General features: G+C 31.6%; 2 protein-coding genes across 2 annotated transcripts in view; one reads left to right on the top strand and one right to left on the bottom strand.

The window, feature by feature from the left end:
* CSN2 (casein beta) overlaps positions 1-19579 on the bottom strand; it is a 202927-nt gene that overhangs the window by 63892 nt on the left and 119456 nt on the right. The window lies entirely within an intron of this gene.
* Positions 1642-18172, top strand: LOC101446987 (alpha-S2-casein-like). The gene is made up of 19 exons (XM_023584404.3): positions 1642-1823; positions 2768-2830; positions 4026-4052; positions 4653-4676; positions 4762-4803; positions 6048-6074; positions 6713-6739; positions 7783-7806; positions 7912-7956; positions 9442-9573; positions 10064-10090; positions 10658-10681; positions 10762-10803; positions 12623-12649; positions 13045-13071; positions 14590-14613; positions 14701-14745; positions 16212-16340; positions 17885-18172. Exons 1-19 carry the CDS (start codon positions 1737-1739, stop codon positions 17888-17890), a joined length of 849 nt encoding a protein of 282 aa, XP_023440172.3. The 5' UTR covers positions 1642-1736; the 3' UTR covers positions 17891-18172.

The raw sequence follows: 19579 nt of genomic DNA, 5'->3' as shown, positions 1-19579 counted from the left end.
CTCCTTTAGTATTGACCACACCAGGGAACTGAGAGTGCCTATAGCTGCAAGCAGGAGAATCGCTTCCATCAACCATGTGGGATCTAAATCCCCTCTTGACTTAGAGGTGGAGTGAACATCACCATCCCTGGGTCCACATGATGGAGCAGTAAAATATGGATTAGAGTGGACTTACTGGTATTCTACTATAGAACTATTGTGACTCTAGCAACGGAAGAAATTGTATCATTTATGTGGAGACAGTGGCCTTGGTAGTTGCTGAGGGCAGGGAAAGGGAAGAAAAGATGTGATGTGGGGGCATTTTCAGAACTTGCAATTGCCTTAAATGATACTGTAGGGACAGATGCTGGACATTATATATCCTGCTATAACCCACTGAAAGGACTGGGCGAGAGTGTAAACTACAAAGTAAACTATAATCCATGCGGTGCAGCAGTGCTCCAAAATGTATTCACCAAATGCAATGAATGTGCCACAATGATGAAAGAGGTTGTTGATGTGGGAGAAGTTGGGGGGAGGGGGGAGGTATATGGGAACCTCTTATATTTTTTAATGTAACATTATTTGTGATCTATGTATCTTTAAAAAAAACAATTAAAAATAATTAAAAAATGAAAAAACCCAAATACCCATCAAAATAAAAAGAATATAATCATATGTGTGATAAATTTTATAAAGCCTTCTACACAGAACTATTAGAAATTTTAACATCTTGATGCTTAAACATCAATTCCTCCACTTATCAGAACACTTAAATAACTCATTTTCTAAAAATCTCTGTCTAGAATTTTCTCCACAGGTCTCAAATAGGCAGCACTTAGGAAAAATCCAGAAGTGCTCATGTTTCATCATCCAACATAATATTTTAAAATAGTTTGAATTACTTGTCAATATATAAAAAATGATATTTAGCATTAATACTTAAGTATCTTGCTTATTCTAAAAAACAGAAAATGGGGAATATGTTTTACATATCAAAACTGACTGGAGCTGAGTACTAACTCTTCAGATAAGGTTTGCACTTACCGTATCATATTTTTCTCATATTTGGACGTATTTTAGTCATTTATGCTACTTATTTGACATTACAGACATTTCATTTGTGACTTTCTCGTTAAGTGGGTGCCTTGTAGATACCAATTTGTTTTACATAAATTATTGCTTATCATTGCAAGTTTATAAGTTGGATTAAATATTATTATTACTATTTTACAGAGGCAAAGACTGCTGAAAGAGATTTTTAAAAGATGAATAAAATGTTAGCACTAGTAACATTCTAGCTAGTTACCCATTATGTTACATAGAGTTGCTTACTGCTAACCATATTTTAAGTGTTGATACATTTCTCCATATATTAATGAAATGTTAGAGAACATACACATGTCATTTGAGATATTCAAAAGATTTTAGACAAGAAGAATCATTGAGGTATCTTTATTTATTTTCATAGTGTGTTAATCTTATTTACGATAATACCGAGCCCAGAAGAGAATAAAATCTTATTGAACCATAAAACTAGTTCACGGCAGAGGGGAGCTACACAAACAAGGAATATAGATAACCATTTTACGTTATAACATCCTCATTTCCTGTTATCATGTTGTAAATCAACCTGAGTTAAAGCACTCCTTGGAATCTACGGTACAAAAATTGGATGTAAAAACAATTTCTAATCATGATGACTTCTTAGAATTCATATTCCTTATAGGTATTTTAAACAGCGAAATTACCATGTCATGGAGGAGCAAGGTATAAATAGTGTTGCGATAACTGGCCTCAGTCTCCCACTACCAGGGCTTCTTGTCTTTCATCTAGGAAACAAGGTAACATTTTCATTTATCCTTTTTAAAAATTCTATTTACCTAATTCTATTGTAAAACCTAATAATATTGTTCTGCAAAAAAAATTATTTTTAAAGAAACTAATGCCAGAGTACCTTAGGATGTTCTGAAAAATTGTTTTATAACAACAAACTATTTGTTTATCTCCTTTTCATTGTTTTCAGATACAATTACCATGTAGACACTGTTCTCTCTTAAAAGGAAGTACAAAAGTCTTATTTTAAGGGCAAGTTCATCCTAACGATGCTTTTGGAAATTCAAGGAACTGCACATTTGATGTGTAGTCTCCTGGATTACTTTCTTCATTTTGTACATTACGTGCAAAAATATTTACCTAACATAGTTGTTCTGGAGATTAGATATATTAATTATAACACACCTAAGCACTTACTAGTCTGGCATATAGTAGCTCTTTAGTACCTGTATCCATTTCTATGTCTCTCATTGACCACCATGTAACTTTTTTAACTCTCAGTTAACATTTGCCCAATTTCTTTCATCCTTAGAAAATATAATGTCTAAATAATATTGAGGTAAACAGCTATATTCAATAAATTTATTTCAGATACTTATTGAGGCAATATTTATGATCTTATTAAAATTCCTAATAATGAATTATTTCTAAAATGAAGGTTATATGCATGAAAATGTCATTTTTGTCTTAAAATAGTAAGTAAATGTATCTGAGATATTGTAGAAGGCATGAGAAACTAATAACAAATTTAAGCAATGCAAGTCTTAAGTATTTTGCATATCCGTATTCATATGTTTCCCAAATATCTCTGCTGTCACTAGTCTTTATTTCCCTGCCCTCAATATCTGGAGAAAAGGTAAAAATATATAAATATAAAAACCTATAATTATTGAAGAAATATGGGATTTAAGAAAATAAACTATTATTGATTTACAAAGCATTTATTTTACAGGACAAGGTAAACATGAAGTTCTTCATTTTTACCTGCCTTTTGGCTGTTGCCCTTGCAAAGCATGTAAGTATATTAAGATGTTTCTAAGTTATCTATTCTTTTTTAAGTATATAAGAGTGAACCTTTTAATGTACACAGAAGATGGCAGGGGTGGGCAGCAATGATTATAGACTAACTGTTTGACCTTTTAAACCTATAATCAAAGACAGTATTGAACCTGAGTTATACAAGATATGCGGGGGAACATATTTTCCGTGAAGCATCCTTGTCGTATTGCTGGACAGATTTTAGTTATAGTTAAAAGGCATATATTTCTCTCCATTCTTGTTTGAATTTACTGGGGAACCATTTTCAGTCCTCTGGCATACCCTTTTGAAAGTGCAGTCAAGTCACAGATAAAATGTCAATTTCAAAAATAACTAAACAAGTAACAGTTTCATCACTCTTGATTAAAGTATTTTGGAACTGATGATGACCGGACATGAAATAAGCGTACATGGCAGAGTGGTAACTTTGAAAATTACTTGCCAACTAGCCTAACATGAAAACAATACCTTGACTTTCTAAGCATCTTATTCTTCCAGTGAGAAAGTAATAATAATCTCACAAAATGATGAAGGTGGAAATACATATTTTAATCTTCCCTTTAAATGAAATATTTTATTCAAATAAAAATATAGTGGCTCCACTAGCGAGTGATAGATCATGAATTATAAAAACTACTTTGCCATAAAATGTTGGGAACATAAATATAGAGTTTGTATGATAATGATTTATAACAAATATTTAATCTTCACCTGTTTCTACTGCTTAACAGGAACATTTGCCCAATAGTTTTAATTCTAGCTATTAATTCCAGCAATTAAACTAAATAAAATAAATATAACATCATGATATTAAAGTATATAAGATTCTATAGCTCATCTATATATACCATGCTATATTTTAAACTGTGTTAGGATTAATATTTAAAAACCAGAACCTAACCACTTCCTAAAAGTAAGAAATATATTAAACCATAACTAGAAATTTATTTGAAGTTTAGATGCACTTCCTTGTTAATATTATAGGAAACTAAGAGAATTTTGCAAAGAGACTTCACTCAACCCAACAGCCCTGGAAACAGATGAAAAAAATTCCCTTGCCACAAACATAAATTAACTTAAATAACTGAAGATACTAAAGATACAGCTTATTATTTTATATAGGCCATAAAACTGAAACTTGTTTTTTATTTCTTGTCTTGTTTTTTATATAGAAGATGGACTATCACTCCTCCAGTGAGGTAAAACATTTTAATATAAAGATAAAATTCTTTCACCTAATAAAATAAAAAAAGAAGTAAAAAGACCAAATTTAGCAAGATTAGATTTGTGCATTTTTCTCTTAAGTTCTCCAATATTAATGATATTAATGAATTCATGATGAACATCCTATATCCTGCTTGAGTGACAGAAATCCATTCTGTTTCTGGAATAAGGACTCATGCTCATATCTGAATCTATATTAAATGCATATTTCCAAACACTTCCTGGAAACAGATATTTAACAGATTCCCAGTGACATCCTAATTATAATCCAAGGATTTGTCTTGATTTCCTGTAAAATATTTAATCTCTTAAAAAGAAAAGAAATGTTAAAAGAAAAAGAATATAAAGCTGTACAGAGGAAGTATAAAATCTTTCCTTTCTCCTTTACCTTTGATATTTGGAAAGTTTTTTAATGACGAATGAATTGCTTATCTAGAATACAATAAATTCTTTATGAAGAGGGAGCAAAACTTTGGTCAATTTTGCTCTGAAATGAAGCAAAGACTGAGTGTATTATCTTCCCACTGGGTAATAGTATACTTTACTGCTGGTAATAATTTTTTTCTTTTTCTAAGGAATCTGCCATTATCTCTGAGGAAGTAAGTCCTAACTTCTTTAATTAAATATATTTTAAAGTTTTTAAATTTTATCATTGTTTATAATTTTAATTTTTTTATGTTGTAGCAAATTAAGCAAGGCAAGAATGTGTTCATTCGCCCCAGTGAGGTAAAATTCACTTATTTTAATCTATTAATCTTTGGTTGATGAGTTATATTTTGTGATCAAACATGAGTCATTTTCTTACCCAAAAATGAGCATTATTTTTAACTCTAATTATGATTTCTTTACCTATTTACTATGGACCAATGTGAAAAAGGTATCAGGAAAACATTCATGAGTCATGTCATTAAAGTGGGCTATCTTTGAATAAACTTGTTAACAGTCTATCACCTTCACAGTTCCTCCACAATTCTATATTCTTTTGGTCACACAATTGTGCTTTCTTTGCTATCATTTTATGCCAAAAAAGGCTAGACTGCATTTCTATAAATTCTATATCCCTCTTGGCTTAGTTTTCTTTTCTGGATGACACTTGTTTCACATTCTGTATGGAATATCTTGATTTAACACCTATAGCACAATGCTAAGTGAAAATATTATAGTACTTTAAGCCACATTGAAATTAACCCAGATTTTAAGCCACATTGAAATTAACCCAGTATTATAAGACAATCAAATTTTAAAACAAACAATATTTTAAAATAACAAAATTATATCCTTGAATCTTAAGTCTATAAGTAATTCTAGAAGAAAGAATATGTTTTGCATGAAATCAACTAATATATTAAATTCCTAGATTCTTTGAAGACTGAGGGAGATGTTATCATTTAGTGATTTTCATTCTTAAAAGCTCCAAACTTTGCATTTTTTTTCTGTTTTTCTTTTCCTTTTATCCATTTCCCATTTAGGTTAATATGTAATGTTTTTCTTTTCAACTTAAATTTGTTTATATGGAAACATTATATATTCACTACCAAAATTGCATGTTTGTTGGCCTCGCCGTGTAGTTGGCCTAATGTATGTTTCCAATACATGACAAAACAAAGGACGACTTAATTGTTGAAAAAAAAAGTTTATCCATTCATTGTCTAAATTAATCTTGTAAACACTTATTGAAAAAGATCTACGTGTCAGACACTTTCCTAGGCTTTCGGAATACAACAGTATTGAGTAGAGAAGGCCAACCCTCCTCCCACCCCCATGTTTCTTAATGTTACTGTTTACCAGTAGTTTAATGTTTACATCAAATGGGAAATTCTAATAGAATTCATACAAAACTCATACAAGGAAAATGAATGCATTCTAATGCTTATCTGTGGAAAAGAGATTTTTCCCTTTATGTTCAAAGGAATATCTTTTTTAAGCAATGCTGGTAAGAAAATAAGTTCAATTCTTTTTCTTTCCTTAAGGAAACCACCAAGAAAATTGGTGAAATGGTAAGAAATTTTTATTTGAACATTTTTTGATTGGTAGTATCAATTAGTAGTATTAAAATATTAATTGGTATTGGAACATTTATAAATTTCCATTTAATAAACTGGAAAGAGATCTATAGATTGCTTAAAAATGACAATTTCTCTCTGCTCACTTTAATAGTTTCTGCCAGAATTGGTACATAGTTTCTTGAGATACTTCCATTTAATGATTAGGTGATTTTGATCTTTTCAACTTATGGAAAAGATGATTAAAGGTGAGTAATAATGAACAGCCAAAAAACCTGGTTACAGTGCTTTTGTTTCAATCCTTTAACTCAGGAGTTCTTAACAAGGGTCCCTGAGCTTGAATTGAAATTCAAAAAGCATTATTCTTGTGGGAACATATTGGTATGGATGTGATATATTTATTAAATAATACCCAACATAGTGTGGACTTAGTAAGAAGTCCATGGTTTTCACCTGACTGGCAAAGGGATACATGGAACAAAAACGGCTAAGAACCCTGCTTTAACTTATCATACTAATGGCCATGTAAATAATATATATATATCCAAAATAATTACTAATACTGAAGAAATAATGTTCAGGACTTCTGATCACCAGATTTTGATCATTAATATTTATTATTATTTCTCAAGGAATTGTCTAGCAGACCATCTAGTGAGGTAAGAGACACTTTCTTTTAACATCAAAAAGGTAACTGGTCAAGAAATAATAGATTTCCAGCTGTTAGGCTGTACATTAAATTGTTGCTAAAGCCAAAATCTAAATAGTCAGGGAAGAAACCATTTTATGGTTTATTTTATGTAGAAACCATTTACCAAGATGCAGTGTCCCTTGGGAGAAGTTGAAATTGACTGTCTATACAATATACATTGCTTTAATATTCAGTGCCTTTAAAATATGTATATCAGATATTTCACTCTAGAAGAAATTGCATTTTAAATCAAGACAGTGCCAAATTAAGAGCCTTCTGATTGTCTTCAACATAGTTTTATCCTGAAATAATTCTAAGTATTGCTCAGGATACTCAAAGTGTTTCTCAAAGTGTTGTCCCTGGACTAGGAACATCAGCATCACCCTGGTGTTGTGATGCACGTCAAAATGAGAGAACGTCTGTTTACAGGGTTGAATGAAGGAGTGGTTTAGGAATTGGGTAGGCCACTGGTACAAGGAGCATCTGTAGTGGTAGAAATTTCCAAGCAAAAAACACCATGTGGAAATGTGTTCTGGAAGGCTTGTGGCCTGAGGCATAGCCCAAGGTCTCCCTAGCCAGGGCTTTAGGAAGCATGCTTTACCCTGTCTCTAAACTACGAGTCCAGATCTCAAAGGGGAATGCCAATAGCCACTCACAAGTAATAGCTGTGTCCTCAAGAAAAAGTATACAGGATTTAGTTTGCCGTAAATCTTATCAGGCCTAATTTATAATTTTTTTGTTACTTGCCTACACTTTGTAGCCATTTAATATTGTATGGATAATGTAGAATTGATGAAAATTTTGAAGTGAAATATTTTTCCAGTGTTTTGTTTTTAGACTCAGACTGAAGAGTCTGATGATGGGGGCTTTAACTTACTGAATTCTTTTTTAAAAAGTCGTAATTTCTCAGTAGTAGTAGCTTGGGCCCTGAAATATTCAGGTCATTGCCCCTAATACAGTTATTTAGAGATTCTAAGTCATTAAAGTTAATTCTTCTTTTCTTTCCCTAAGGAATCTGCTGAAGTTTCTGCAGAGGTAAATAATTTTCATTTAAATAAATGAAGTATATATATCCTGGTAGTGTTTTCTTTTGGATTACTTACCTAACAAGTTTTTTGTTTTGTTTTGTTTTCCAAACAGAAAAATAAACTCACAGAGGAAGAAAAGTACCACCTTAAACAACTGGTAAATATTTCATACAAATTATAATTTCAAGTAAAACATCATATTATTACTTTCTTCTTCCAAATAATCATTTATCATTAGATCCCAATGCTCTATTCACTCTCAAATTATTAATAAGTATATTTTTTGTTAATTGAGTTGTTCTAGTTTCTAGCTATTGACTTGAAAAATAGATGTGGATTTTCCCTCTAAGGAAATAAGCATTGAACAATCATCCAATTGATTTTGAAGGAGTTACAAACTTCAGGGAAAAAAATTTTAAGTTTAAATAATCTAGTTTAGATACCAGTATAGTTGAAGTATCACATTACTGCTCTCCCAACTTCTCTTTTACGATAGTATCATAAGTGGATATCTCAAGAGCAAAAGTTATGAACTACTCCTTTTCCAAGCTATAGGAAGTCATGTAACTATTCCCTATGGGATAAAGAAGCATGTAGTGCAGGGAAAGAACACAGCCTTTGGAGTCAGGCAACTTGCATTCCAACTCCAACTCCACAAATTATTATTTAACTTCTCCAAGCTACAACCTATTCAACTCCATTCCATATGAAGATTATAAACCGACCCTGGAGTATAATATTAGATAATAAATACGTAAATTACTAAAAGAGTGCTTGAAATACAATAGATGAATGCATCTAAAAGACGTAGCAATTATTATTATTATATCCCACACAGAGCAGACATTCCTTCTAAAACCTTTATGACCTAAACAATCTCTCTTTAACCACTTAAAAGTGGGACCCGCCCAAATATAACCTTTCATTTAGGAAGTTCTAATTTTATAAAGTTCTTCCTAATATTTTGCAAAAATGCTTCCAATGGCACTGAAAATAGGCATTGAAAAATTAACAGTTTTTCCTAGGCAGTTCTGAAGACTCACTGATTTTCTACACACGCATATATTTTCAATGTCTATGAGATAAATATTCTCCTAAGAAAAGATGCCTTTGTTATTTCATATTTAATTTCTAAAATCTTTGAATTCAAAAAAAAGGCTCTAAAACTTACTGGAATATATTAAGCCTGATACATATAATAGGTACTATGCAAACTTCCCTGTATATTCTAACAGATATAATTCTATATGGCAAGTAATATTCAGGGAGATTAAGCAATCAGATCAGGGTCATGGGATCTAAAGTTCAGTTTTATCTGACTCCAAAGACCAGAATTCTTCTAACATACATGAAAAATAAATAACACACAGACACTTATCTTAGTAATTCAAGAAATTTTCTTCTTTATTTCTTAGGAACATACCTTTGTTCATGCAAACATGAACCTTAATTAACCAGATAATTCTGCAATTCATTCTATAAACTGCCACAGTGACTTTTATATAACTAAACTATTAATTGGCTGGGCAAATTTCTTGCCATTTATAAATAATCTAATTAAATAAAGTCCTGCCAAGATCTGCGTTGACTCATGAAGAGATTCAACATTGGAGTAAATATTGATATGTTTCTTTCCCTCTAGAACAAAATCAGCCAAATTTATCAGAAGCTGAACCTCCCCCTGTATCTTCAGGCTTCTCGTCAGTATCAGGTTGCAATGAATCCATGGACTCACCTAAATACAAGGACTTTCTTCCCCTTGGTTCCCACTTTGGTGAGTTCTGCACTTTTGTTTGTGATGGGGTGAGAAGATAAAAAAAGAAAAATAACTAGAGACAATATGTCCCTATTAAGTTCTACACTAGTTAAACACTTGTAAGTAAAATCTTATATGCCAGAAATTAAATCACAAAAAAATAGAGTCTGAATATAGTAACAATATTAGGAGTAGGTGCACATAAGAAATTTCATTTAAATTGAACTTATATGTTTAAATGTTTGCTCATATTCTATTTCATTTGATTCTTTAAACAACTCTTTGATGTAAAAAAGAAATCATTACCTTGATTTAACCAAAGAATCTAAAATTAAAGAAAGTGAAGTGACTTGTCAAAGCTCTACATAACCCTTTTTAGCTTTGTTTCATAGAACAGTTTTTAATGGAAAGAAATTTTATCATGTGGGAAATAGATGTCAGAGATTCTCCTTGACCTTTTGATTAGGTCATAAAATAGAAACTCATTTGTTTTTGTTTATTTTTATAGAACAGAGAGCAATTCTTCAGCAATGAGGTAAGGCATTTTATTACAAAGACAACCTCCTAATAACCAGCAGGATATTTCACACTGTATTAAATATTTTTTATTCCATTTTTTTAAAAACAGTATCTTTAGAGTTACAGAGTCTGGGAAAGTTGAAAGTGTGGACTTGTAAGAAAAATTGGGGGAAAGCAGATCAAAAATGTACATGCACATCTAAAGAAACAAATAATAGATTTGTCCTCTAGCAAATTCTAGCCAAAACTTTTAATACCAATTCCTTTTCTAAAGGTCATGCATTAATACTGCTAGCAACCAGGAAATATGATGTACAGTACAATTAAATTTTGCAGAGTAAGAGGAATACATTGTATCACTCTGGAATAAGGATTTGGGTTCATCCAGGTCATTTCCGAATATGTAGTGCTATTGTCCAAATGTCTCTCTGAAAATCACAGATGACTAGATATTTTTAACATCACCCAAGAAATAGCCTAGTTTTATTCCTATTTATTTCATCTCTGAAAAAGGAAAGTAAAAAAATAAAATAAAAATTTTATAAATAAATAATTAAAACATATTTCCTCTTATTTTATTAAGGAACCTGCCAGCTTCTCTCAGGAAGTAAGTCAAACTTAAATTAATAATTTTCAGATATTACTTTTGATTTTGTCATGATTATATAATTTTTTTTTATTTTATAGCAATATAAACAAGACAAGGATGCTTTCATGCATAGGAGTCAGGTGAGTTTTATTTTGTTCTAATATTTGTTGACTGAAGATATATTTTAAATATACTTTTACTAAATACAAGCCATTTTCTTAAGAACTCAGCCATTTTAAGTATTCTTTTAAATCTCTGAATGTGAAAGAGATGATGTTTCATTGATTTATAGTCCATGAATGGATTTGAAGAGGGTCCCAGGAAAACATATTTGTGGGCTCTTTGTGAACCAGGGTGTGAAAGAGAGATATTGCTGAATGGATTTCTTGTTAATAAACCATAAACTTTACTTGCTATTCCCAAATCTATAAACTTTTAGTTCTAAGATTGCCAAAGAATGCTAGAATGGTGCTGTAGCCCTATTTAATCAGGAGGTCATACACATATTTTACTTCCCAAGAGAACACTAAGAGGTACAACATTTTAATTACACTGTTTTTGAACAAAACCAAAAGTAGGGTAGATTTCAAAGCAGTATATCATTTTAGATTATAGTTGAATAACTGGGTTTTCTACATACTTTAAATGGATTTACTCTTTTAAGTAGACATTGCTGATATAGATATTTACTTCACTTCTAGAATATAGATCAGTGACTAAATTGTTTTAAGTCAAAGATATCCTGTATACAAAATATGACAGCTTCAGTCTGGACTTAAGACATTTCTTCTAGAGATAAACCATTCAGAGGTAATTAGTTAACAGGATTTTAGACAGTGTTCTTACAGGGAAACTAAGAAAACAAACTTCCCATCATCTTGGTCTATCACTCTTCCCATCTTCCCCATAGATTTAGGGAAGATGTTTGCTGCTTTCACATTAGCCATTCGTTTATAAGGCAAAACAGTAGCTCTTAACTTGAGAGCAAGTGACAGGTTCCAGAAATTTTATAAATACCTTAATAAAAATTTCACTGTTTTATGAATATCTCCATTTTTCTGAAGAAAAATATTGGGTTTATCAGATCTGGAAGATCTGAGTCTTACACAGATCTTCATACAGGTAAAAATTAAAAACCATTTCTTTGACATTTATTTTCACAACTGGAAGAAGACATTTTACATTTTTACAATAATATGTATACCTAGGAGATTATAGGTATGTCAGACTATATATATATATATTAATTATGTATATATATGTATATAATTCTTAGAGTATATATTTTATTTGAAACTGATTTTCTTTCTATGTTAGTTTTGATGGCTAACAAAAATCCAAGAACATGGGTATCCAAGTAATAATGAAAATAAACAACTATATTTTGTCATAATTTGATGAATATTTCAATTAAGGGAAGCATGAATCCACTAATCAATCAAATTCACCAGTTTCCATGAGAATGGAGACCTTATCATTTAGCTGTAAATTCTTGTACATTTCCAACTTAATCAACTGTTTTTTCTCTTATCTTTTTTCTACCTAAGCTATTACTTACTGACTTTTTCTTGCAATTTACATTTCAAAACTTAAACTTTTGTTAATAAAAGGAACTTTAGATTGACATTATTCAAATTACAGGTTTGATTATGTATGTATATTCATTTAAGTTATATAAATATAATTTCAATAAATACAGAACTATTAAAATATTTATTCAGTGTTGCTTAGATAAATCTTGTGTATTTATTTAAGAAATATGCACTTGGCAACCACTATGTCCCTTACATTATTTTAGTTCTTGGGGATACAACAGTGAATAAAAGGAACAATAAAAATATATTGACTTTATTCTTCTTTTAATGAAAGAAGGATTTTCTTTATAAATTCTTAAAAGAAACTCTATATAACTAATACCATGGGGATAATGTGTTTAATTTTTCTGTTTTTTTCTTCAAGGAAACCACAAAGAAGACTGCTGATATGGTAAAGTATTGTTTTTATGTGAAGCTATGTTTGAATAATATTTTCTACAACTAACATTAAAATACTAATGGCATGGCATGGCATATTTAAAAAGTTCCTCTTTTAATAACTCAACTGTGTTTCTCTCAGTTTTCCTGAATTCTCTTAATTAAGACCTTAAATGTAAACATGATCCTTCCATACAGTATAATTTTATCTGCATCTTTCTTTTTTGTTTCATTTTACTGTAATTTGTTAAAATTTTCTTTTATTGTAATCCTTTTTCACCTCTAAGAGTACGCCCTTTTTGTAATATAAGAAAGATATATAATTGCATAAATATTAAAAAATATTAGAAAAGAATCAATTATCCGGGTCCCTAGATTTTTATTATTTTGATTCTTTTATTTCTCAAGGAATCTTCTAGGAGTTCATCTACTGAGGTAAGTGATACTTTCTTTTAAAATCAATCAACCATTTCATTGAGAAGTACTATGCTTTTCTGCTATTGGCTAACAATTTTAAGCAAATTGGGAATTATTAAATGTTTAACAGGGCCTCATCAAATATTCAAGGGAAATAAGAGAAAAACCTTGTGAGACAAACTCAGATAAAAGTCATTTTAGAGATCTTAAATTAACAATCTATGTAAACAAGAGTAATGGTTCAGTCCCATCTCTGCAACAATGTAGAGCTGAACTCTGGTTTACTGGAAATAAGTTTTTTAAAAATTGAAGTGAAAGAACATAAAATTAACATTTTAAAGCAAACAGTTCAGAGGCACTTAGTACATTCACATTCTTTTTTTTTTTTTTTTTTTTTTCTTTTTTTATTTTTTATTTTTTATTGACTTTGTAATAATATTACATTAAAAATATATATGTGAGGTCCCATTCAACCCCACCCCCCCACCCCCCCTCTCCCCCCCCCCCCCAACAACACTCGTTCCCATCATCATGACACATCCATTGGATTTGGTAAGTACATCTTTGGGCACCTCTGCACCTCATATACATTGGTTCACATCATGGCCCATACTCTCCTCTTGTACAACTTCCACCTTGATCTAGTTCCAAAATATTTTCATCATCCTTTTCTCCCAAGACCCTGATAACTACTAATTGACTTTTACATAGAATGGAATGCTATTCAGTCATAAATAGAAAAGAAGTACTGATATATGTTACAAAGTGAATCAAACTCAAAAACATTGTGCTAAGTTGTGTAAGCCAGCTACAATAGGTCAGACATTGCATGATCCCATTTACTGCAAGTATGCATTTTTAAAACAAGTAAATGCTAAATCAGAGTCTTGTCAATTGCCTTCACTATTGTTTTACCCGGGACACATTCTCATATTAGAAGGTGGAACACTGCAGAGGGATATGAAATGTGTAAGTCATAAGTACAAAACAGCAAGTGGGTGAGCACAAAGGGAAAAGGGCCCTGGAAGAGAATGAAGGAAGGATTGTTACCCAGAGTTTTCATGCGGGAGGCGCAGCTCAAGGTCTTCCTCAGCAGTGCCTTAGTAAGCATACTTTACCCCTTCAAGTAGAATTGGGAGTCCAGATCCACTAATAAAAAACAACGATCGTCTGTGAAAGTTATGCAGGCTTTGATACACACCTCAGCAGGCCTACTTAGCATTGCTTCCATCTGCCTAATCTGTGGAAATTAAACATTGCAAGGACACTGTAGATAATAGAACGTTTGAAATAAATCATACTTTAAGTCATGTGCCATTATGTTTACACAGAACACATGCTCTGATCATGAATGTTTTAACTGATTGAATTATTAATAAATTCATATATTCAATAAAGTAGAGCTTTGTTTCTAGGTAGCAGTGGCTTGGTCCTATGTTATTAAAATAATTAGTCTTAGCTCTCTATTATAACGATATAGACAAAATTACTGGTGGACCAACTAAGTAAAGCTGATTTTCAATTTCTTTCCCCAAGGAATCAACTGAAGTAGTCACTGAGGTAAGTAATTTTCATTTAAATGAAATTAATTATCATTCCAAAATGTTTTCTTTTGCATTTTATAACAGTTGATTTTATTTTTAACAGAAAACTAAGCTGACTGAACAAGAAAAGAACTACCTGAAACAGCTGGTAAATTTCTCATACAAATTACAATTTCAAGTAAAAGAGTACATTTCAGTTATCATCTATCATTCCAATCTACTTATTTCACCACAAGGAAATATTTACCATAAAAATTCATAATTAACACTTTTATCATTGTTTCTAATAGATCTGTATCAATCTTTTAAGAACAATGTTGAACAATTCTCTGATTTGGCAGGGGTTGTAAACCTCAAAAATGTGTTTTTAAATTTAAACAATCTAATTTAAATTTAGTTTAGACACCTAGTATCTAAACATGTGACAGATAAATACCTATCACATAACTGCTTAACTCAACTTCTCTTTGGTACTATGCCATGGCCTGATATTTCAAAATTAGCAGCTGCTGTAGGTTATTTTGAAACCAGAAGAGGTCATCAAACCTTCCTTTTATGAACTAAAATGCCAGACAGCTCAGTAAAGGGCACAGGCTTTGGATTGGACAATTTATTTCCCAAGGCTGTTTTGTACTCTAAGCTGCAGTTTCTTGAAAAATATGCATAGTAATATCGGTCTTGCAGATATTTGTGAGGCTCCTATCAGGTAGTATATATAAACTCTAAACAGGTTTACTGGGGACATAATAGATGTACTACTAAGACCTGTTTTTTATGAACTTCCTACATATAGCAAAAATTCCCTCTAAAATATTTAAAACAGAGACTGCTTGAACATTGACAAACTGCAATCCTCTCAACTAAAAACCTACCCGTTTTTAGTAAATTCTCATTTCTATAAATATCTTCCTTATACTTTGTCAAAACTGTTATTCTAGTATTCTCCCATTGTACCAAATTTATAATAGCCATGTATTCACCTGATGCTAATTCTCTGGTAAATCTAAAAACTTATTGATTTTCCATTTGTAAGAATAGGAAATTATCCTGAAGGAAGATACCTTTAATAGTCTATGTCCAAGTCTTTATAGGACATGGAAGTGGGAATATTTATTGATCATAAAATATGTGATAAACACTATACAAAGTGTTCACTCTATCTTAATTTGTTCACTTCTACAAGGTTAACAACTGGCTCAGGGTTACCGATTCTATTATATTAAATCACATGTTTTTTCTGACTCTAAATATATATGTAAAGACTAGGTTTTTTCCTACCAGACATGGAAAAGAAACCACAACCTGAGACCTTTATCTTAATACATCAAGAAATTAACCTTTTGCCTTCTTACCTGCACTTCTTCCTTTCCTTTTTAATTTTTTTTTCCACTTAGGCATTTGGTCTGGGGAGTCTGAACTAACCAAAAGATTTTCTCAATTTGTCTATAAATGTAAACATAAAGCTAATTTTGTATGAGTAGATTTTACTTTGTTCTAGCCATTTGTTATCATCTATACTTTATTTAAATGAAGTTTTAATTTATTTGGTTATGTTCAGATCTGCTTTAACACATGGGATGAGATACTGAGATAATTATTTATAATTTTTTTTAGAACAAAATCCACCAATATTATCAGAAGTTTCCAATCTCTCAATATCTCAAGGCTGTTCAGCAATATCAGAAAGCTGTAAACCCATGGGATCACATTAAGACAAATACTTACCAAATTTTCCCCTTTCTGGTGAGTTTTCCATTTTTATTCTTAATAAGAAAATTAGAGTTATGCTTTGTGGAAAAGTAAAGTAAGGAATTGAAACAGGGCACTAAAATTCCAAGTTATCAAATAGAAAATAAAGCAAATTTAAGTGCAAATTTCTAGGCTGGAAATTAAGTTAATATACTGCCAATATAGCAACAAAAATAAAATAATATCAATAAAGAATTACACTTTTATGGATTTTAATTTCTTGTGTTTGCTTATAATATTTCAGTTAATTCCTACAGTAATTCTTACAGATAAGTCAAGATAGATAATATTATTTCCATTTACAAAATTATATGAAATTTTTAGAAGTGTAATAACTTAAGTAAGCTCTAGATAATATCACATTTATTTCAATGAATAAAAGATAAAGATTTTATTTAGGGAACACTTTTTGCTAACATGAGGAGTAAGTGGAAGAATAGGAAAATGAAGCCAGAGAAAATTAATAATTTTATATATAAATATGGGACTTGAAATGAGAAGACCTAACATAAATAAGCTTTTGGTCATGGGCAAGTCATTTCACTTCTCTGAATTTTTTTTTTAATATGATTAAGTTTTCTTGATATGCATACCTTCCCTATTATTAGAGACAATAAGAATTTAGTACTTATGGTTTGAATATGAGATGCCTAAAGAATAGCCTAAATATTCCCACTGAGATGTAAGTCTTCTTTTTGTTATTGCAAATATTCTATTTAAATTAAATTGTGTCATTTCTTTTGCTTTTAAGAGGTACTTTATACATTCTTGAATTAACTGCTTCTACTTGATTTTGGCAAGTGCCTTTAAGTCTAAAAGTTAAGCAAAAACTTAAACAGGATTTTACTTGAAGAAAGTTACCCCAAAAATATAGTTAAATAATGTAGTTTGAACTTTAATTAAATCATGGTTTGGCTGATGAAATATTTTAAATTTTGCTTCCATCTTTTTGATTCATTTTATTTGTATAAGCTGCATGCATGTGTGTTTTGTAAATACTTTATAAAGAAATGACAATGAATTTCCTCTACAGCCAATAATACCGCCAGCCAGAAGCAATGGTTCTGGTTAGAAATCATCACAAGCATCACGGCTCTCACCATTTAGTTCACACAGAAGTGCTCCTTTCACCTTTGAGTTGAGCCAAGAAATTCAGAATCAATGTTTCTTTTTGGGAGAAGATATATAACATCAACATAGTTTCATATACAATTCAATAAACTATTTTGAGAAAGAAATTCTTTTTTTCAAAATTGGTTGAAAATATATCTGACTTTTAATGAATAAATAGAAATATTAAATTAGTTCATTTGATTGAAGAAATTGGTTATTAACTTTCAGTTATTCATTAATTTATTCAACAAATACTTATTAAAAGTGTACTATGTACCAGGTATTATGAAATGTTAACTAAATATAGTTGTAAATAATAACCCTGCCAGACTAGGATGGATGTGTGTATGTGTTCTGTATACAAATATACTTTATATTGTGTAATATGAGTTTTATAGATAATACAATATTGTTTTTCTTTTTAGGTTTGACTGGAAAATCCATCTCCTGCACAGCTTTCTTATCTACCACATCACTTCATATTACCAACATGTTTGGATAGATTTATTAAAAGGTATCAATATTGAGCCAAAAGAAGACTGTGTAGAATTTCCCTGTTTTTTTTGTACTCTTCTCAGTCCAAATCGAATAGGCTGAGTTGAATTTTGTTTGGATGAATTGTGCTAATGATTTAGATGCTTTCACTACTCTTTCTGAGTTTAAAAAAACAAAACCCACATTCCTTTTCTGAGAAGAATAAAATTTCAAGTGCATTCTTTGTGTGTCATCATTTCCATTGTTCATATTGGCAGCCTGGGCTACTGCTATTACTACTAACAGTCCTCTAACAATTAACAAACAATTGACGTGTTTTAAACCAACTGGGCTACCTCTAAACTAACTTTGTACATTTTCTGGATACTTAATTTCTATTTTGCTCCTCATAATTGACATGTTTGAACACTAAAAATTATGTTCTCCAAACACAGCTGGGTTCACCATACTATTCAGATGTCATTCTACCATCTGTCTGATTTATTCAAGCTCATAACTTGCTACAGTATTAATCCCAAACTTTCCCCAGACCTTGAATCATCCTTTCTCAGGCCACATTGTCATGCCAAGTGGGGAGTCTGGCACTAAAAATACAAACCTTCTAGGGATCTCCATTAATGGTGTGGCCAATGAGGAAACAGCAAAGGGAAACAGAGGCAGGTGTATGTGTGGGTATGAGGGAAATCTCCAAGAGAGTTAGCATGTCCAGAAAAGACTGAGGAGGGAAACGGACTTTGGCCCAGTGGTTAGGGCGTCTGTCTACCATATGGGAGGTCCGCGGTTCAAACCCCGGGCCTCCTTGACCCCTGTGGAGCTGGCCATGCGCAGTGCTGATGCGCGCAAGGAGTGCCATGCCACGCAAGGGTGTCCCCCGCGTGGGGGAGCCCCACGCGCAAGGAGTGCGCCCGTGAGGAAAGCCGCCCAGCGTGAAAAGAAAGTGCAGCCTGCCCAGGAATGGCGCCGCCCACACTTCCCGTGCCGCTGACAACAACAGAAGCGGACAAAGAAACAAGACGCAGCAAACAGACACCAAGAACAGACAACCAGGGGAGGGGGGGAAATTAAATAAATAAATAAATCTTTAAAAAAAAAAAAGAAAAGAAAAGACTGAGGAATTGGGAAAATTAAAGAATAGTAAATAAGGGAAGAGGGGATAGGGGTAAAAGTTATTTGAGCTTAGTAATTTGTGTTCAGCAATTGATTTGAGATGGGAAGACCTTGGAAAGTTTTCTCAAGGGAGTGATATTATATGATATGTATTTTTGATATGTGAAAATGAAGTTTGGAGACTAACAGAATATTCCAGTCACTTTACCCTCTCCATTGTATCCATTCTATCCAGCCCCTCTCAGCCTCTCTTCTTTTCTTATTCAACCTCAACACTGAAGGTTTTTTTTCAAGTGGGTGACATATACATATATATTGAAAAGGTGGCACAGGTAGAAGCTGAGAGAATTTTGCTTTGTCTTCATAGAACCTTCCATTCCTTAACACTCTGATTCTGTTCCATTCTCTCTATTCCCTGTTTGCCCTCTCTTGTTTCTTAGGCAGCCCAGACTTTATCCTTGATAATTTTACATGTTATCTTGGTATTTCACATGACTCCTCTCCCTTCTGAAATTAAC

Source organism: Dasypus novemcinctus, chromosome 1, assembly GCF_030445035.2.
Source record: "Dasypus novemcinctus isolate mDasNov1 chromosome 1, mDasNov1.1.hap2, whole genome shotgun sequence".
Lineage (NCBI taxonomy): Eukaryota > Metazoa > Chordata > Mammalia > Cingulata > Dasypodidae > Dasypus > Dasypus novemcinctus.
The sequence above is the reverse complement of the archived record's forward strand: the minus strand, read 5'-3'. Positions and strand labels throughout refer to the sequence as shown.

Bases quoted from the DNA above. Each gene is read 5' to 3' on its own strand.
- LOC101446987 (XM_023584404.3), top strand. From the start codon at position 1,737: ATGGAGGAGCAAGGTATAAATAGTGTTGCGATAACTGGCCTCAGTCTC. The intron at 4,053-4,652 runs GTAAAACATTTT...TCTTTTTCTAAG, and splicing joins ACTATCACTCCTCCAGTGAG to GAATCTGCCATTATCTCTGA. The intron at 6,075-6,712 runs GTAAGAAATTTT...TTATTTCTCAAG, and splicing joins CCAAGAAAATTGGTGAAATG to GAATTGTCTAGCAGACCATC.